At 39.3% G+C, this 21819-nt stretch overlaps 1 protein-coding gene across 1 annotated transcript; it reads left to right on the top strand.

Moving 5' to 3' along the window:
• The first annotated feature begins 9948 nt into the window (after positions 1 to 9948).
• LOC100258922 (uncharacterized) lies at positions 9949 to 21224 on the top strand. Its single transcript, XM_002274204.4, has 12 exons — positions 9949 to 10392; positions 11214 to 11323; positions 12091 to 12160; positions 14013 to 14157; positions 14240 to 14377; positions 17528 to 17667; positions 19158 to 19205; positions 19357 to 19467; positions 19558 to 19739; positions 19820 to 19941; positions 20660 to 20736; positions 20833 to 21224. The coding sequence occupies exons 1-12, from the start codon at positions 10213 to 10215 to the stop codon at positions 20941 to 20943; spliced, it is 1434 nt and encodes a 477-aa protein (XP_002274240.1). The 5' UTR covers positions 9949 to 10212; the 3' UTR covers positions 20944 to 21224.
• Positions 21225 to 21819: the final 595 nt, after the last annotated feature.

The raw sequence follows: 21819 nt of genomic DNA, 5'->3' as shown, positions 1-21819 counted from the left end.
GGTGTAAGCTAACCGAAATGAAGGCCACCCATCCTACGACCACGGTCTCATACATCGTGCTCTCAAGCCCTCAAATAATCAATACTAAAGATCGATGTCCAACTGACATAACCACATCAACCCTCTAGAATCATGCACCAACTGTACTCCAAATGCAAAGTAAACGGTGATCTCATCAAGCAATACTGCCCATCACAAGCCAACTCTCATCATACAATATCAATCTCTATACTCACGGCAAGATAAGTGACAGTCTCATCAAGCAATCGACCAATCCACATATCGTAAACCACCCAAAGATCATAAGATATCCCTCGCCATGCAAGATCAACCCTGGGCTCAAACTCCTCACACTCTACCTGGTCGGATCAGAGAGGGGATGTGCAAAACTAGAAAAGCCGAGGATGGAAAGGTCATATAATGGTCTCAAAGGGTGATGCTGTGCAAAGCTCACAATGGATGGATGTAGGTCAAAGCAAAGTCGAAGTGTGGGAAGTGAGCAAGGTACTGCTCTGATCATAAGAAGATGGATCACAATCTCGAACTCTCTAGGTCAAATCTCTGATCCTAGGCTAATAGGCTCAATATCCTCCATGATAGGTTAAGCCTCAAGACCACAATATGCAAGCGAAGAGATGCCCCAAGTCAAAAGTACAACACATCATATCACAAAACACAAACACATGTCTATAAAGGAAAGTGCATCCAATGGGATAATCCGATGAGTACATCATGTAAAAGAAGGACAACAAAGACAATACTCAAGAATCGAGTCATAGTCTCTAAAAGTCAAAAGCAAAACAAGACTAAACAAACAAAAACAAAAACAGTGACTGGTCCTGTCATCACATCTCTGGCCACAGAGGGAACAAAATCTGAGCGCCACCGTACCAAGGTAAGCCAATCATGAGTCAATCGCCCAAGTCAATAAGATCAGGGACTGCTGGTGAAGTGGCGTCTGCATGCATGGCATGAGCTGAGGTAGGAATAGGAAACATATCGGACTGAGGATCCCCAAACGTCCCAGAATCAACAATGTCCTGTATGGCATGTCGTAGAGCAGTGCAACGATCAGTGTGATGTCCTGCTGACTGGTGGTACGCACAATATAAATCAAGACGAAACTGTGGGGGCACAGGATCTGGAAGTGCCCTAGGAGCCAGAGGAGCCAAAAATCCCATGGCCTGGAACATCTCAAAAACTCTGCTCAGGGGTGCGCTCAAATCTGAAAAGTGTCTCCTACATCGTCGATGGGGAGGAAATCGATCCTGAGGAACTGTAACGACCGGAGGGCCCCGAAACTGGGGCGGAGGTAGTGTCGGCGTAGCCAGTGAAATGGATGAGGAATGCTGCTGGAACACTGAATGTGGGCGAGACCGTGGATGTGAGGCACCCAAAGTAGTAGGTGTCGATGAAGTCAAGTGTGGCAATGAAGGCATCGCTACTCCTGGAGCTCCTCTCGATGACGATGGATGCCCTGACAAAATGAGCTCAATCCTCTCAACCCTCCGTGTCAAATCCATCATCATCTCATAAAGAGTAGTAAGAGTAATGGGTGCGATCTCGTCCGACATGGTGAACCTCAACTGAAGAAGTCTAATCTCAATGTGCTCTGTATCATAACCATCATACCATCAATATCTGCTCGGGGACCAGTCACGACACTAAAACTGTCCAAAACTATAAAACAAACACATGCAAGAGACAAAACAAAGCAACACACAACACTACTCAAGATAACAACACATGATATGCATGATACGAAACAATGACAATAATAAAAAAGAAGACAGAAACACATACCCAAGAAAACAACAATATCACTAAGTGAAATGAGAGTACATCATGTGAAAAATAAGACTATAAGGACTGCTCTCGAAGCACAGGGTACGAACTCGAACCACTAACTACAAAACAAGACTCAAATACAAAGTAAAAGAGAACAAAAACTCAAACAACCAACTAACAAGGTAGTCCCAAAATACACCAACAAGGTATCAAAGTGTCCTGTGAATATCAGTGCCCTGGGTGTCCAAAACGTGATGGTATAAGCCCGAAAGAGGAGGAACTGCATGTGTGGAATAGGCTGGAAAGGAAACAGCAATCATATCTGGACCAAGATCAGTGTCTGTAGCCGATATGGGAAAGATAACCGCACCACTGTCAATAAGATCCTGTATGGTGTGACGCAGAGAAGCACAATAATCAGTACGGTGGCCTGCCATCTGGTGAAATGCACAGAACTCGTGAGCACGAAAACGTGGAGGCAAAGTACTCGGGAATGGCCTAGGGGCCAATGGTACTAACAAACCAGTAGATCTGAGTCGCTCAAAAGCTCTATCCAAAGGCATCCCCAAATCAGAATAAGTCCTCTGACGTCGCCGATGGGGATCAGACTGCTCATGCCGTGGGATACTAGTCTATGGATGCTGAAACTAGGATGAAGGTTGTACTGTGACAGTATGAGGATGCACAGAAGGGTACTGCTGAACTGGATGAGGATGACGATGCTGTAAAGGTGGGAAATCACTCCTGGGTATCTGCAATGATCTCGCATAGGGATGATAACCAGGTCGTCGATGTTGAAAGTCTGCTGAACATACGTCTCCATAGCTCTCAAATGATCCACCAACTCTCTTCCCCTCAGTATCTGGATAAGGAATAATATCTGACCATAATCCTCTAGAGATGCCATCATCTACATCGAACAAAGCCTGAACCAATGATCTGAAATCCTGGAATGGGACTCCTGTCAGATGTCGAGTGAACCTAGGATGCAAACTCCTCAAAAACATGCTCATCTGATCTCTCTCTGCAAGTCGCTCAATCATCTTCGCAGCCTTCTCCCTCCAGCGAGAGATAAAAGAAGAAACAGACTCATCTGATCCCTGTCTAAGAGACTCAAGCCCTCTACGTGTAACACTCGTATCACCGCTGAAGGAATACTGTCTCAGAAACTCCTGTGCTAAGTCCTCCCAAGTTCTTCGATGAGATGACTCTAATGAAGCGTACCATCTCTGTGTCACGCCGCTCAATGACAATGGGAACAAAGTGAGCAACTGTGCCTCATCTAGACCAAGAGCCCTCATAACTGTGCTATAAAGTCTGAGATGAATACGAGGACATCCAACACCCGTATATCTCTCTATATCCGGCATCCTGAAACCGACTGGCAAAGTGGCCACTGGCACATCGTCAAGGTCATCCCACGGAATCATCTCATCTGGATCTCTCATCTGTCCAATCATCCGCTCGAGTCTGTCCATACGAGAACGAGGATCCCCAACAATGGTAACTGGTGTGACAATAGGTGGAATGACAGTAGTCTGATCATGCAAGGTCTGTGTAGCTGGCATCTGAACAGGTAGAACAGGTGGTGTCACTAAATCAGATGGTGTGTCCTCGAGCACTACATGCCTACCCTGCTGAGTATCCATCCTCTAACTCAAACTGGCCAATGCCTCCTGAATCAAAACCACAGAAGCGATAAGCTAACCAATCAAAACCGACTGTGAATCTGTCTATAGCAGCTCAGCAATACGAATCAACCTCTATCTCCCTCAACCCAGGGCACTGAACTAAGACTGGGACTACAAATAGACCCCTACAAAAGAACCCGAGCAAAACGACTCAAACACGACTCATGCAACGACATAGGATGCAACGAACAATGACCAATACATGATACAACACAACTCAATACATGATAGGGTGCGATACACAATCATATGGTGACAATCAAAATTTGGATATACAATAGAATCTCTAGAGTCACATGAGTGTCCAGTGTGAGACGACTACAAATATGACTAAAGAAATTCTATCGATGATCCAAAAAAATGATCGAGGTGTGAAGAAAGTAAATGGGGTGTGAAGAACACTATCACGAGATCAATACTCAATATAGACCAAAATATCCTTGATTCAATCTTCAACTCGAGCTCCATAAGAAAAAAAATGATAAGGTGATCAAGGCGAATCTCTCGAAAAATGTGTGAATATGAAAATGTGCCTTTCACCTTTCTGTAATGAAAATATGAGCATCGAGTCGAAAATCGAACCAAAGATCAAACAAAGAATATGGTACTGAGCCCATGATAGGTGTACAGTATAAAAAGATAATCAATGAACATATCCCAAAGTATCGAGTGAGTGACAACAAAGTGAAGGGGTGTGCCGAGCCAAGAAATGAGAACGAAAGCCCTAAGGAGAAAACATGCTAAACTCATCGAGTGAAAAACACGAACTAAGGCGACAAGACGAAAGGTGATCCAACCGATACTCAAACTCAAACCTGATCTCCGAGCACTCTCAACTGGAGACTAAAAAGAGGGAATGTCAAATCCGAAGTGTAACCACAGAGGCTCTGAAAGCCCTCAGATGCACCCACGTGTAGGGAGGGAGTCTTAATCGAAGGATCTACGGCTCAACCTACAAGGTGAAGGTGGCTCTAAATGGATATAGGTGGACTTTAAAGATCCCTAGCAGAAGCGATCATACCCTCCGGCGGTACGCAACCCTCTGCACGCCTCCGAAGAGACGGGGCGCTTCCATGCAAGGTGGTCATCACCTCCACACATGCACTACCTCGACATCCCAAGGGGCTCCTATAGTGAAAGCTCTCATACTCTCAACACTCAATAGCCAACTAGAGTGCATAGTGAATGGTGTGGGTGCATCCGAAAAACCCTAAGAAGCTAAAGCAGGATATGAAACACACTGGCCACACAAATATCCATGAAACCTAGCTCCGGGCTATACAGGTCTTCAATGATCGGACTCCAATTGACATTAGAGTGTCGCTCTCCTCCAGGACGCTCCCGTACATCGATATAGCCCGTCGCTAGACCCTACTCCTAATCTCTGGCTCGGTCAGAGAATCAAGCACACACAAGGCCTCACACTTGCAAAAGCGAGAGCCGAAATGAAGAAAATGACCGAAAACCAGAGGGTTGGAGGTAAGGGGATAGATGTGCGGCCCACACGGACAAGCAACATGCAATCAAGTAGAAGAAGGGCAGTCATGCGACATGCAGTCAGGCAGAGTACAGGATATATCACTCATGTATACATACAAGTCATGACAATCAAGATGAATAGTGATATGAACATCATGCTCAAAGACGACCGAGAGGATATACAAGTCAGAGAATCAACATGTCAAACTGAGTGATATACAGTGGTGAGTGTATGCATGTGAAGTGATCAGAATAATCATGGCAAAATCAGGATCAATGCGCTAAGCAATACGAAATGATCAATCAATATAAGCAGCATGTCAAAATCTCAAATGAATATATCAATGAAGCATAGAGAAAATAGCTATCTCGGAATCCTCTATCAATACGAATCAATCATCATAATCATCATGTCAAATATCCCAAACAAATATATCAATGAAGCACAAAGAAAATCACTGTGTCAGAATCTCCAATCAAGATAATCGACCAATACAATCAATCATGTCAATGTCCCAAGTGAAAACTCGGGAACCCTCAATGTGCAATCAAGAAGTGAGTACCCACTGATAGACTCATCAAATGCCATGTTTGCTTCATCTTAAGTTCAAGCTTGACCCTCTAAAATAATCCCCAGTGGAGTCGCCATTTTGTGGACCCCGCATTTTCGATCGCTCGAATGCGTTTCCCACTCGATGACGAGCTCGATTTTATTCTTTGAAAAAATTGATTTTTATTGATTATTTGAAAATGACTTGGAGTCGCCACTTATTTTTGTTTTATTTTTAAAGGGTAAACAAAATAAGAAAGAAAAACCCTAAGTGTGACTCCTTATTTTGGAAAAGGCGGTCTGTGAAAACCGGATCGGGTTCGGGGGTCAGGTTACTTATCGGGAAGGTACGGTAAAGACCGTAGCACCCCTCTAAGTCCCTAAAGTCGGGTCTCTACTAATAGACTGAAGCTGACGTGGCAATCAATGAGGAAATCGATGAATACTCAAATCGATCATGCACAATATGAGAAGTAAAGCATGTATAAAGAATAGGCGAAATATGAATAGATGCGCACCTGGGCGGCAATCACGAATGCGCTATCATGAAACATGGTTAGTGAACAATGAACAGATATAATTAAGTGCATATCAAGGAATAGAGTAAACCAATCAAGTATGGCAAATCAATCAATCAATCAATCAATCAATCATGAAGTCAAATATGTGGGGCCCCCACCAAAGCCCGATTCATTTTTGCATAAATCAATTCCACAAACTCTATCACTTAGAATTATGGAATTTGATTTTAGCTTATTTTAAAACATTTTAAAACCATGAAAAATTTGAGAGTGGCTCATCAAAAAAGAAAATGGCGGCCAAATTTTATTGAAAATAGGACTTTTGGAACTTAAAAATTCTAAGGATGGAAAATGGGAAAATTTGGATTATTTGAAAATCAGAATTTGAAAAGAAATATTTACAAAATGGGGCTTAGGGAAATTATTTTTAAAAAACGAGAGTGAAGGAAATAAGAGATATCACATGGTCTAAGGTGGGCATACTAAAGTGGGTACGTGACTGGAAGCATGCAGAGTAGGGCCCTGAACTCGGGCGTCTTGAGTCCTGATCACATGTTGCTCCACCTCTGTCCGTAAAGAAGACCTCCTGGAGTCTTCTGAATGTTCCTAATGCTCTTTTCCAAGCATGGACACATAAAAAAAACTCAACCTTCTGTTGATGTTGCTGGAAAAACCGGGGCATAGAGACCACCTCCCCCCTTGCATCAACATCTTAGCCACAAAGACCGAAATCTCAGCACACTTGGCATCTCGCCCAACACTGAAATCACCATCAGTGAGACATCTGAGTCTACAACTGTCACAATCCCAGCTGATAGCTCCTCCTTTCTGAATGGGCAGCACTGACAAAAGACCTGGATATCAACAATTATTTGACTCATCTCAAGAATGGGATAAGCACACTTACGTGCTCCATGAGAAGGCTGAAAATGCCCTCATTTCATCATCTTTATTTTATCAACCCAGATATTAAATGTAGTCACATAGACCTCGGCAAGCAACTTCACAACAAGGAGTTATTGTAAGGACCCACGCGACAGCAAGTACAAGCGAACCTCTCGCATATATTACCAATTCTCTCCTGAAGTTCCTCACTATCCTATGCACTTCACATTCGGAGCATGCTAGCTAAGGAGTTGAACGAAGTGGGCCCACGGTTCTTTATCAAAACGAGGCTCAACAGTTTCCTTATTGTTGGAATCCTTGAGTCTACGAGGATCCTCACTGCATACCTTCAGGTTCAGACGCCTTTCCAAGCAACCATGCATATTTAGTGAAGTGAGAGTGATGACATAGTGCATGGTGGTGTAGAGAGAGAGTGGTGGTAATAGAAATGGGTATGAAGGATAAAGAAATGGGTTAAATGGGTATGCTTGATGGATGGGTGAGCATGAGTGGTGATGGGTATGAATAGTGGATGAGCTATAGCCGCGGGTGTAGTGGTGTAAGATGGATGGATATGGGTACGAAGCAATGGGCTTGAGGGCCATGGATGCATGCATGGGATTGGAGATATGAGGCGATGTGGATCAATGAAAGAACGGCATGCATGGTGGGCATGTGGTGTAGAGAGAGAAAAGGTGGCGGGATGAAGAATGGGTGCGTGCATGGAGGTATGAGGCATGGCTACGAAGAGGATATGATGGAAGAGGCATGGGTGAATGGAGGTGTAGGGTTTGAAGGGTGATGAGCATATGTGGTGAAGGATGAGAGGAAGTTGATGAACCCGATGCATGGAAGGCTTGGAAGGTATTGGCATGGTGGATACATGGCAGGCATAGGCATCATAGAAATACCAGTGTGCTTGAGCATGACATGAGTAAAAAGAGTGGTGAGTTAGAGAGAGGAGTGGGTGACGGGATGCATGTAAGTGATGATGTACATGAAGGCCTGTAATGGGATGTTAGAGAATGCACGCATGTTTCATGGATGAGGAATGGCAGCTAACACTTGAATTACAACCACCTGTCTCATGGATGGCATGTTCCTGAAACTCCTAAGTCATCCTAGCATGAAGCCTAATGGTGCGCTTCATCATGGTATCCTTACCCATCAGCACCATAAGATCTCCATGCGGACCTTTTCAAATGTGCCGTAGCATTTCTCAAACCTTCCAGTCTCACGATTATCTCAGTTTCCAAGGATATTCTCATAAGCTTGCTTCCTGGTACTACTGATTTTCAGACACAAAGCCATTCATATTGCTCTCAGTTTCAGTGAACTCCATTTTGTCCATGCTTTCCCTAGTGCACCAATGCAAGAAAGCATTCCTCCTGAACGTGGCAGTGAATTGCTCGCTCACCCGCTTGAACATCTCTTGGATTGAAGTAGAGTTACCAATGAAGATTGGGGCCATGGAAAGGCCTCCAGGTGGAGTGTCATAAAGGCTTGATTTAACATTGCTCGGTATCCAGTCAAAGTGTGAAGAGTTCTTATTCTGGACATGGATCATTCATTCGTCCACTTCTCTGGTGTTCATCTTTCAACCATCTCATCTCCCAGTTTTAAAACTGATCATGATTTTGGGTTCAAAACAGAATTTCCAACCACCTTGGGGCCAGCTTCAGTGAGAACATACACAAGGGGAGAATCCTAAACCATTACCACACTGCATTTCAAAAGCCTCCCTGGTCGTGCCTCAATAACTCCCTCACTCAGTCCGGAAGCATACAGTGGCGATGGTTCAATGCATTATCTCTCTTTCCATGGGAAAACAGGGGAGTAAGGGAATAGAACCGGGAACAGAGCAAGAAAACAGAGCAAGGAACAGAGCCGGGATTATGCTAAACCCATTTCATTGTTTTTCCATGAGTTTAACAAATCAGCGGGTTTAAGTGGAAAAATACTTCCCAGGATAGAATACGAGATACCTCAAGCTCTTCAAATATGAAACCAAAGAACAAAACCAAACAAAAACAACCCAACAAACAGAGTAGAAATCACAGAGAATGAAACGTGGGAGATATGAAAAATAAAATAAAGAAATAAAATAAAGGTATGGGGAAAAGCGCAGTAACCAAACCTGATACACTTCTTCCTCTGCTCTAAAATCTCCCCCTGTGATCAGCAATCTCCCCCTCCAAGTCTCTGCTACTCTATCACCAGCCCAAAACCAGCCAAAAACACCCCTACCTCCTCTAAGCTCTCTGGTTCCTCTACCCTCTGCCAGAAAACCCCAACCAAAAGCCCCCTCGGACCACTCTCTCTCTCTGGTTCTCTCTCAACTTTCCTCTCTATCAATGGAAAAATCCCCCTCTCCCCCTCAAACTTCGTTTTTCTGTTCTCTCTCCCGAAAACTCTCACTCTCTGGTTCTTCCTCTCTCTGGTTATTCCCCAAAAGCAAAACCTGCAGCTACCTCCACCTCTCCTTCTCTGCAGCTGCCCCCCTAATGGAAAAGCATCTCCCTCTCTCATCCGCTCCTCGCTGCAGCTGGCAAAACGGTCTGCAGCTTTTTGCAGATTCCTTGGACACGTGTCGACCTCTAGTTGGTGCCCCAACAGCCAACCAGAGATTGACACGTGGCCACCCTAGATGTCCACACCTGTAAAAAAAAAAAAAAAAAAAAAAAAAAAAAAAAAAAAAAATTAGCTGCAGAAAATGAGCCCCCAATGGGGGTCTACATCACCCTTCAAATTCAAATTCCATTACAGCAAATTGGAGAGAAAATGGTGAAAATAACAAGAGATGGAGAGAAAACTAAAAAAAAAGTAAATAGTGAAAATAAATTTAAAGATTATATATTATTTTAAACTTATTTTAAATAAAACTTTTTATATTTCACTTAATTTTTATTATTTTATGATAAATAATAAACATAAAAATATTATTTTTCTTAATATATTCTTGAAAAATGAAAATGATTCTGCGAAATTAAAAAAGGATAAAACAGGAACCGAAAGAACTGTAAAGGACTGAACTGCACGTCATTCAAATCTACCGAGTCACCGAACAACGCTATAACGCATGTCCAGACACAAAACTGAATCTCACCGAAATTCACCAGTAGCACGAAACTTCTGTGCACCCAAATCCCCATATCCAGAACGCACGTCGAATCCGGTGGTGCCGCCGATCATATCTCTAGGCCGGTGCCATCGTCCACCTCACGCGTTCACCGTCGGATTCGCCGGCACTGACTGAATCAACGATTTCTGATGAAGGATTCGCCGGAAGCTTCGTAGCATGGCGGAGGAGACGATCGAGAAGAGCAGTTCATCAGAAGAGGAGAACAACAAGGCAGTGGATCCAACTTTTTTCAGCTGTTTGCTTCAGCCTTCGAGTGCTGATTCGGATCCACAGTACATTGGAATTCGTCGTCTTCTTCTCCGCCGGAAGGCCGAGTCCGGTGTTCATCGCCGGAAGGTATGCTTCGGATTCGCCATATTGTTATATTTTTGAGAGATCTGCTTTGAAAGGGAAAGTTGGAAAGTTAAGAGTGACTTGAGCAAATTTTGGGAGAGAATTGGTTATTATGATCAAATACGAAGTTTTTCTTATGCTGAATTTATTTGGATTCTTGCATTTTGATGGAGATGTTTAGGGATCATAAACAAGCTGTAATGCATCTGATGTGAAGTGCCTCTAGTTGTAACTTTGAAAATATGTTTTCTGTTTTTGAAAGCCAAAAACCAGAACCGCAGAATAGATGTTTTAATGCGTTCGGCAGTTTGGACTTTGGAGAAAAGAATGAAGTTAAGGGCCAAAAAGAATCGAATTTTTAAACAGAAAGAAAAGTGGCTTTTTAGGAATAGGGACCGAAAACAGGAAATGCAATCAAATAAGTGTTATTTTCTAAATGAATGTGATTTTAAAAACAGTTATTGAGATAATTGTCCTAATTTTATATGATTTGTTTACACACTGATCAAAATTTAGGATTTAGGTTACTTTTTTGTAAACCATTTGGATTCATAGTGGGGCAAAAGTTGTACTTCAATTTCTTGGCAAAAGTTGTACTTCAATTTCTTATAATTAAGAATTTTGTATGACAAATTTTTGAATGGTTGGTTCACTCTGTGAATTGTTGTTCTTTTATTTTATTTTTTTATAGGCAAAATAGAAGTACACTTTAATAGGCACCTATAGAAAGATGGGATGCTGGAAGTATACAAAGATTTTTTGGACTTTGATGTTTGTAATTTTACTTTTCACAAACAATGGCTTATAGCACTGGTTTATTGAAGGATTGGAGATGCAATGGAAAAGGCTATGTCGCATACCGGAATTACATTCGCAGGCCGAGGAATTGGGAAAGTTTGCATGCACCAAGCCACTCAAGCACTCCTGGTCAAAGGTTATTGAAATTTTACTTGATGAGTTCTGTGAAATGCTTGTTGTTGACTTTTCTCAAATTCATAATGCAAAGTGAATTTGTTTTTGTTCTCATTTTCACAATGAAGATCGTAGTTACAGTATGATTATGTTGACCTCAAATACAGGAATAACGGGGATGTCATTGCACCTAGCTATGTAAAAGGATCTCTACTGATTAGGATTTTTGTATAATGAGCACTTTTCCCAATCTAATTAACGCTATTGGCATGGGTACCAGTATGAAGATTTAATTACAACAGGTGCCTAAGGTTAAATGCGACATACCCTGTTTCTGTTGGCTGACTTGTGTGAAACTTAGGATGAGGTCGTCCGATAAGAAAGCCAAGCTCTTGCTTATATGTTCGATAATTTCTTCTTTGGAAGTTATACGGCTTCCATTGAAAGAAGGAACCAATTTAATGACTGGATAGGGGCTCATACTGAAATGAAAGTTCCAATTTAATTTTCTTTGTTTGGAATTTAGTGCCATTGAAGAAATTTTCTTTTCTTTGTGGAATTTTTCTATTTCTCTAAATGTGTTACGAGATCTACTAATTCAGCATTTGTTTCTTTGATTTTCTGTATTCTTTTACCAAGTTCGTAATCTTTAACATAATATTTTTTGCCTTTTATTTAAAAATTGCAAAGAAATTTTCTGACTATGCAACTTCCTGATTTAGAGTGCTATTTAAATTCGTGTTTCCATACAATTCTGACATCAGGGTAATTTACTGGTTGATGCATCAGTGGGCGATGGATTCCGTCTCCAGCTCCACTCTCCCTTTTGTTTGAGGTGGACAGCTGGAGTTCCAGCAGGGTATGTGGAACATTTTATGAAGTTTTTGTTTTAATCTTTCAGAGATATATGTCTTCACCTTGAATGCATCATATATTGCTAAGAAATCATCACACCCCCTTTGAATTAATTATGTTTTATGGATCACATTCTGTTGAAATGACATCTAAATACGGCACTTAAAAGGAAATGCATAGCATGGGAAGAAAATATATATTATTATATATTCTGTAGTGCAAGTAATTTTTGGAGGGGCCGATTCTGCTGTAGTGTTGCTCTATACTATTAAAAAAATTATTTTTGAGGTACCAAATATCTCTTGTGTGAATGATTTGGGTGTCGTTTCTTGGTATGTGGTTCCCAAATATTGTATCCTCGTAACAACCTTAATTTTAACCTATGAACCATTTCTTAATGGTCCAAAAGAAAGTGGTACCTGGTTAACACCTTAATCAAACTGGAGTCATTGAGACATTTTGGACCTTGGTCTTAATCATGTTGCAACTCACAGAATTGGTTGTGGCCTTGAATTGTGATGTAGAATTCAGGATAATAAATCTCATGTATTAGAAATTGCAAATTGCAGTTAACTATTTTGTAGTAACAAACCTTCAGTAGTCAGATCCTTGTTCTGACCTGAAGCTTCCACATATAAGCATTGTTTTAATTATTTTTTTAATGAATTATATTTGATATACATATTCAAATGTGTATTGTTGAATTTTGACTGCTTTGTCAACTATGAAAGTACAAATGCAATCTAAAGTGAGAAAAATATAATAAAGAAAATCAATTATTGTGATATAATGAAAACTAATTAAATATCTGAAATTTTCTTCACTCTAAATCAAAGCCTACTCAAAGGTCATTCCTCAGCAAGTTTTCCACTTTTCTGGGTTCTGGGAGGAGTGGATCAATAAGAAACTTAATATTCAGCATTGTTGCATGAAGTGGCAATAAACAGATTTCTGCTTCATTTTCATGTATGACAAACCAAGAAGTTTCCAATGTATGAATCCTGCTTTTTTTGGCATTCAAGGTAGGAGCTAATCAAATTAAAGGATTAAAAAAATATTAAATAAAGCTAAAAACTACTAAAATTATTCTAGCATATTAAGACAACCCATGACAAAAAGTGCACAACATGACTGCGTCAATGTTTTGTCTCAATTTTAAATATCTGAGAGTTGGAATTGAAGACTTCACCCGCAAATCTTGTGTTTAGCCTTCAAAAATTGTGGTTTTAGTCTCAGACTCTTCCTTCTTCAGATCTTTCAACAAGGCTCTCTCTTCTTTCTTTGGTCATCTGTCCACAAATTTGTTGGAAAGGCTCTTGCTCTTTGCTGTCTAAATCGGGTTGCGAGTACCCTCTTTTGCTTACTTGTTTACAAATAAAATCAAGATTTTCTAAAGTTTTTGAAATTAAGTTTTTAACCTTCATCAAACAAAAAATGGAAAAAGAACCATAAAAAAGGTGTGCAAATTTTAGCCCTAACTAAAAAATTAGATTGTCTTAGTACTGAAATTACAATACATAATTATAATCTTAATTTTATTTGTTTAGACTCAAAATTTGTAGATCTGCCTTAGAAAATAATGTTGCCCACCCTAAAGAACGAAAGCTAGAGGGTTAGGAGGGTTGTTAATGCTATGAGTATAGTAACCACATTGTATCTGTTTGTAGTGATTAGTATGGTCATTATTCTAAAAAAGTCAAGCTATTATGTTGGGAATCATAATTTCAGTATCTGTACCATAGTCTTGACCTAGTATATGTGGGACAATTCATAGCCATATTAACCAACAATTGATCTTTTTTCATATAATTTTGATTGTTTCTTCAGTATAAGTTTGATAAAACACTTACTTGCAGGACCTACGAAGTGGCTATCAAGCTTCAAGTCACAGGACCAGTTTCAGCTCAAGTGCAAGTGACAACGATCCCCCAGTTCGAAAGGTTGAACCTGCATATTCCTTTGTAGGAATGCATTGCATCTTTGACCAATGCAAAGCTTCAGGTAATATTTAGAGTAGTCTCAACCTTTTTTGCAATAAATGGTGAACTTTGTTTTCAAGAGGATTCCTTTGTGTTGTTTCCAGTTACAGTTTTGAAGTTTGGGAACAAGAGTTCTGATCTACTAGCATATGGAGCAGCAGATGGAACCTTGACAGTCTGCACTGTCTCTCAGCCTCCTTCAATCATCAAAGAATTGAGAGGGCATTCTAAAGATGTGACAGGTTGGACTAAATGGTATTGGTTCTGTAGTCTTTCATGCTTAATCCTGTAGTCATACTTCTCTACTAACTAAGTTTTAAAGCTTGCCTAAACCATCTAAATATGATGGCGATGATGGTCAAAGACGTCTAACCAGACATGCTATTGAAATGTTGATGAAACGCATTCTGCCATTCTGGATAGGGGTGCTCAGATAAGCACTGTTCTGAAAATCATACTCTAATAGTCTAGTGCTAGGAATGACCAACAATTTTGGAAGACTAAACAGGAACTTTTTAAGGCAATAGAGTTTTTTGATTGGTTTCTTTAAGAAATGAACTTTCATCTCTACATGTCGTTATGCGTATGCGTAGATCGGTTAGATTGAGACTTGAGCAAATCCAAAGGGATTTCCTTTAGGGGGGGGGGGGGGCTTTGGAGCAGAAGACTCATCTTGTCAAGTGGGTGGTTGTATGCTCAGATAAAAGTAAGGGTGGATTCGGTTTTAGATACCTTTCTACACTTAATAGAGCCCTTTTGTATAAATGGAGTTGACGTTTCATGGAAGAAAGGGAAACTCTTTGGAAACAAGTTATAAGTAGGAAGTATGGAGCAGAAGAAGGGGGGTAGTATACCCGTGAGGGAAGAGAGGGATTTGGAGTGGGGTTGTGGAAGGAGATTAGGAAGGAAGGATCATTGTTGAGCAACAACATTGTGTTTTCCATGGGTAATGGTAGAAAAGTTAGATTTTGGAAGGATATATGGTGTGGTGATGAGGCTTTATGTGACTCTTTCCCCTCTTTGTTTGATTTGGTTGTTTCAAAAGAGGAGTGGGTGGTGGAGGTTTGGGACCCTTCAGTTGAGGGGGGGGGGGGGGGGGGGTTGGAATCCTCATTGTTCTTGGGCTTTCAATGATTGGGAAGTGGTCTTGGTGGAACAATTTCTCATGACAATTCTAGGAAAGAGGGTTAGCGCAGATTTGGAGGATAGGGTGCTACGGAAAAAGACAAAAAATGAGATTTTTTTCAGTTAAGTCCCTTTACGGTGCAGTAGAGTCGGGAAATACAGTCCGGTATCCGAGGAACATCATTTGGAGTCCTTATGTTTCCCCCAAAGTGGGTTTTTTTTGCATGGGAAGCCTCATGGGGGAAAGCTTTAACATTGAATCAGCTAAAGAGGAGGGGTTGGACCCTAGCTAATAGATGTTTCTTTTGTCTCACCGAAGAGGAGTCTACTAATCACATCTTAATCCACTGCATGAAGACTAGGGTTTTGTGAGAGTTAATATTTGCTTTTTTTTGGTGTGACTTGGGTTCTCCTTTGCTCGGTAAGGGAGACTCTCCTTGGTTGGTATGGGTCCTTTGTTGTCAAGAAGCGCAAAAAAACTTGGAAGCTAGCTCCTTTATGCCTTTTTTGGACAGTGTGAAAGGAAAAAAACAGGATAGCATTCGACAATGAAGAGTTTTCAGTTCATAGGTTGAAGAATTCTTTTGTGTGTAGTTTTTGGTCCTGGACAAAGTTGTATATAGACATTGACCCTTTACCTTTAATCAACTTTTTTTGATTGGTTGGGTTCTAGGTGAGGGTGAGTAAGGTTTTTTGTGTCCCCTCTTTTTTGTTCTTCTTTGCCTTATGGCGCCTATTGTATACTTATTGTATGCCTTGGGTTATCCACTGGGCTTCATTTTTCTACATTTATATATTTTCTTTTGATTCTACCTATCAAAAAAAAAATCTCTACTAAACCAAAAGATTTAAACAAATTATGATATATGAAATGGAAATTGAAAGAGGATTAGAAGTATTCGCACAATACATATTAAACTAATGTAGTTATAAATAAATCTACTTATGTAGGTTGAGTTAACATAGTGCACAGACCACCTGACTGAATTTCAGACATGAATATTTAGCCCTGTTTTATTTTGTGCTTTTTCTTTTTGGTCTCAACCAAGGAAAAACTATAAATTTCTGGCTGGGGAAGAATAACCTGTTTTCATTGCAATTGTTTCCTATGTCAACAACTTGATCACAGTTGGTTGTATCCTACACAAACTTAAAATTTTTAGGCTGGATGGCCTTCAAGGAATTGCTACCATTAACTGGAATTTAAATTGTTTATGAAAGATATTTAGCTGAATAAGTGGGTCCTTGTATCACACTCCTAATTTTGGGCTAAGATTCTGGAATGATTAGGTTCCAATCCCCAAATTTAAGGATTGGAAGTGGGATCAACATCTGTAGTAGGAACCTGTTAGGCAGCTGTACTCTTAGTTGGACAGACCAGTGTTTTGGAATGTCAAATTTTGGATGCAATGTGGGTTTCTATTGAATGTAAAGGAAACCTAAAACCAGTATAGAATTTTTTTTTTAATTAATTAAAAAGTGAAAATTATTAATCTTTCTAGGAGGGAGGGAAAGACTGCAGTGATGGGCTATATTTTTTCTCTTAAACTTCTATAGAGGGAGGGAGGGAGGGAGACTGTTGACTGGCTACATTTTTACTTCTTAACAGAATTTCTGGTCCCTTCTGTATCTTTAATGATTCTTTTGTTCCTCTCCTTTTAGATGATAAGAGTCTAACAAAGTGCACTGCCCACTGAGCCCTTGACATTGAAACAAGGAAGGAAAAAAAGGATATTGTCATAGCGAGCATTAGGAGACCAACGGATACTAATATGTCAAAAAAGGACCTGGAAGAAGAACGTCTCAGTAGATTTACTGGCATAGAGATACGAGAAGAGATTGCTCCATACTTCTCCTTGATGTGTGTTGTCAATGTTATCTTTCTGTTTTCTCAGTCTAATGCTTTCATTTGGGGGGCAATCTTATGACTGAATGGCCTGGGTAAAAGGTGGAATTGGAAAATTAGTTTTCTCCTAAATGCATTTTGCATGGACCTAATGTTCCTTGAAGTTTTTGCTTAAGGGGAATAATTTAGGAGCCTTTTTTAGATCACTTTTCACTCTTAGCACTCGTCACACCTTTCCTACAATTCATGGCAAAGGGAAAAAAATAACACAGCACAGTTGGGAGCATTCAGGCAGTTGCATGATCCTTTCTCTGTCGGTAGGAAGGGAACACTCAAGTTGATTCTGTTGCAATTTCTGGAGAATAACAGATACAATACTTCCATTTTATGTAATCTTCTTTCAAATGTTCATAATTTTCAGATTTTGACTTCTCATCCAACAATCAGTACATTGCATCCTCATCAATGGATAAAAGTGTCAGAGTATGGGAGATATCAAAAGGCCTTTGTATTCGAGTAATATATGGAATCTCTTCACAATTGTGTATTCGTTTTCATCCTGTAAGTACAAACTTTTGAAATGCTCATATATGCTATATATGCTATATATACTCTATTTATTTGTCTTTTAGACATTAAATGTATATTCTATTCATATCCTTCTTAGATGAGTGATTTAACTTTGAGATTAAGTTAGCCTAGCCCATGGGCTAGGCTTAAGTTTTCCATTTTTTTGTAGGAAACAAAAATATTTTGTTAAGAAATAAGGCCGGACAAGAAAGAGAGCATGAGATGTTTGTGAGAATGCCCTAACCATGAAACCAACAACAAAGAGAAGAGAACAAAGAAAACAAAAGACTACAACCTGTAACCCCCATGTAATTCCTCCTGTGAAGTTCAAAGCAAAAATATTGACAATTATGGAGACAATCCTAAACCTGCCCCAAACAAAGAATTAAGAAAAACTGTTTTAGAAATTGATCAGAGCACTCATCCTTTTCAAAGAATCTGTGATCATGCTCAGTCCAAATACATGAAAGCAAGCAAAGAGACCCTGACTGCCAAGCCTTCCTATGCCAACAAAAAATCTGTGATCATCCTTTTCAAAAAAATCATTAAGGAAAAATTGTCTTAGATGAGTGACAATTTTAAAATGACTTGTCTTAAAGCTACTTGCTTTAAGGCTCAAGTAAAAAATAAATAAATAAATAAAAATAAAAAAGAAGAAGAAAAGAAGAAGAAGAAGAAGAAGAAAACAATCAACTTAATGCTTCATACTATTAAATACAATTTAGACTTAAATTAAGACCTATTTAGATTAGAGACCGAACCCCCACCCCCCCAAAAAAAGAAAAAAAAAGAAAAAAAACCCTTAGCGTATACTTCAGGTGCTTTTAATACAATTGCTTTACCTATAAAAAAAAGGACCAAAAAAAAGAAAAGAAAAACACCTTAGTGTCTTAGCCAAATGAGGGTTGCACCTATTTCTAGGTGCCTAAAGAATGATCAAGCCTAAGGATTTTAAAGACTCTCCAGAACCTTCCTACATCTGCTAAGTTATACAGATGTATTTACACTATACATGGAATGGTCTAATATTCCCAACACAGGTCCAGGACTTCTACAAATCTGGATACCTCTGGAATGTCCCGACCTTCTGCATGAATGTTGTGAGGAGCTTGCCACTGAACCTCCTTACCAGGAAGCTGAATGGAACTCCAATACTCAGTTCAGAGTGGTTTTATCTAAATCATATTGACAGTATTGATCCTGGATTAAAGTGCAGAACATAAAATTATCAGTAATAATTGTCATTAATTTTACTTATTGCCATTTGTTGACTCAACTCGTTTTTAAAAAGTATTTTACTCTTCAATAACTTTTTATTTTCAATTTTTTTTAATTAATTTTAGGTATCTTATTAACTTTTGTACTAAACCATCTTTAATTGTTAATTAATAATTAAAATTTTCTTTGTTCTATATATTTTATATTTTTTACTAAATTGGCCAATGAATTTTTTATTTCCTCTTTCACCTTCTTTGATGCAGGTGAATAACAACTTCCTCTCAGCTGGCAATGCAAACAGAGAAATCACTGTAATAATTGAAACTTTTGCTTGCTATATCTTTCAAAAAATGCCACACATAGAATTGAATGATTATGAAGTAACTGAGATGGACTGTGTCATTTTTTCCCCAATATCTGTTGAATCTTATTAATCCCAACTAATCAGTATTAGAATTTCAGGTTTTCAATTTCAGCACTGGAAGAGTTATTAATAAAGCAGTTTTTGATGATGCGGTCACGGCTGTGGACCATGATCACACTGGTCAACTTATTTTTTGTGGGGACGCACAGGTGTGCTCTTGTATATATCTATTCGTCTTCATTATCTGATCAACTAATAATAATAGTAATAATAGTTGTCCAATGTGGTGATTTGTGCAGGGATGTATATACACAGTAAATATGAACTCTCGCACAGGATCATTATCCCGTTCTCATCGCAATCGGAGTAGCAACAATCGTAAATCTCCGGTCACAACTGTTCAGTACCGAAGTTTCTCTCTGCTGGCTCGGGGCCCTGTATTGCTGACATGTACTCAAGATGGAAGTTTGTCCTTTTTCAGGTCCTGATTGGTAGAATATTCCTCTAGCTTTTAGGTTTTTATTATGAAGTGCTGATAAGGTTTGCTTCTTGTTCTGTCAGTGTTGCTCTGGAAATACAGGGTTATTTGACTCCTCGTTGCTCACTCAAATTGACACCACGAGTGCACAGCATCCGCGCTTCCTTCTGCCCTCTGCTTTCCCTTGAAAAGGGAGAATACATTGGTTTGTCAATCTCACTGCTATTTTTACTGTGTTTAATCCTAAGGGTAATTGTTAAATGTAGATTTTTCTGGATATACCTAGAACTAGGTCACTGATAAAGAAAAAAATCTTTATTGGTGCCTAGCAAGTGGTAGTTTCATATGTTCTCCTGATTTTTTCATCCTTCTGGTTGTCGAGCTCTTCCCAAGGTGGTTGGAAACATAGAACCTTACCTTCCCACCACCCCCCCTTGATACTAGCTGAGCTACGGCTTGTTGCTTGACTTGATCCCTAAATATACTTGAAAAGCTCTACTTCAGAAACTTAAAGATTTCTGCTTAAAAATTTTGGTAGAAACACTGATCTAAATTGCAAATCAAGTTAGAAAATACATATTTACTGAAAAATGCTAATGAGAAAACATCACTTGCATTTTCACTTTCAGACGGATGGTAGGTTTTAGTTTCTGCATGCATTTTTGCATGGCAAATTGAAACAAACATTATAAACTTAGAAATCTCTCAAAAAATTTGTTAAATGAGTATACAAAAGCAGACTATTTTAATAAGTTGAATACTAAAATTCTGAAACTGTTATAATTAAATGTAAAATTAATCAAATTATAAAATTACAAAATTTTTGCCACAATTTGGAAGCCTGCAGTACAACTTCCACAAGAATCAAACTTCCTTTCCTCTTTTGCTTTTCTTGCTGACATGTGGTTGTTGTAAATATGAAGTTGCTGGAAGTGAAGATTCAAATGTCTACTTCTATGATCTGACTCGGCCAAGGCATACATGTGTAAACAAGTTACAGGTCCATCTCATGTGCTTACCATATTTTAGTGGTTGATTAGAGTCTCCAATTTCCACCCCCTCGGTTTGAAAAAAACAAAAACATTTGCAACTGCAGGGTCATGGTTCTCCGGTCATTGGTGTTGCTTGGAACCATGGAGAGAACTTGCTGGCTTCATCCGATTCTGATGGTACTGTCATTGTATGGAAGAGAGCAAAGACAAGTTGAGACCACCACCAGCGCATTGGGAGGTAAATTTCAGAATACAGACTGAAGGACCATGGCAAGTTATTATAGGCTTTATTTGTGTGAGTCTGCCATTCTTTTATGAGACTGAGTGTGGCTTTTGCTGCATCTCACACACACACACTCCCACATTCAAATGTTTCAGGCAGATGAGAAAACCAAGTCGTCATTCTTGAATTAATTCTTTTGTACCATTCAATTGATTACCATTTCACTCTTATCTAGTGAAAGCTTCAAAGGCGGCCTTTGAGGTGATGATGTACAACATTCTCTTTCTTTCTTTTTTTTTTTTCTTAAAAAGAAAAAGTCATCTCATACGTGAGAGCTCTTGAATTTGTTTGGACTACACAACTGAATGCTGGTTGTGAGAGGTGTTTAGAGAAGATTTTGGAAAGAAGCACACCGGTTATTTTTGGTTGAAATTCAGTCCACTATGTCAAATAGATAGGAGCTTATTGGTTAAGATTTGTAAGTGTAGACAGAAACTCGGTCCTGTTATTTGTGGTCTTGTTTTCACGGTGTTCAATACTTGGTTTTGGCTCAGATTTGCTATGATATCATAAAATCTACGAATCAAAAGTCTCACCCTTTTTTAATTGAAGAGAGTCATGGGAAAATTAAGTTCATATTTAATAATTGATCCTGAAAATAATTTTTTATATTTTAAAATGGATTGCATGTTTGACAATTTTTTAACATAAAACATTTTTTAAAGAATGTGTTTCGAAAACAGATTGATTTTTAAAGACAATACGAAGAATGCTTTGAATTTTTTTTTGTATTGCATGTAGACGTGTACTTTTTCATGGGGAATAAATCAAAATAATTGTTTTTCATCTTTGAACTTGTAGAGAGAAA

This window comes from Vitis vinifera, chromosome 3 (assembly GCF_030704535.1).
Source record: "Vitis vinifera cultivar Pinot Noir 40024 chromosome 3, ASM3070453v1".
Taxonomy (NCBI): Eukaryota; Viridiplantae; Streptophyta; class Magnoliopsida; order Vitales; family Vitaceae; genus Vitis; species Vitis vinifera.
This window is presented reverse-complemented; position numbering and strand designations above follow the sequence as displayed.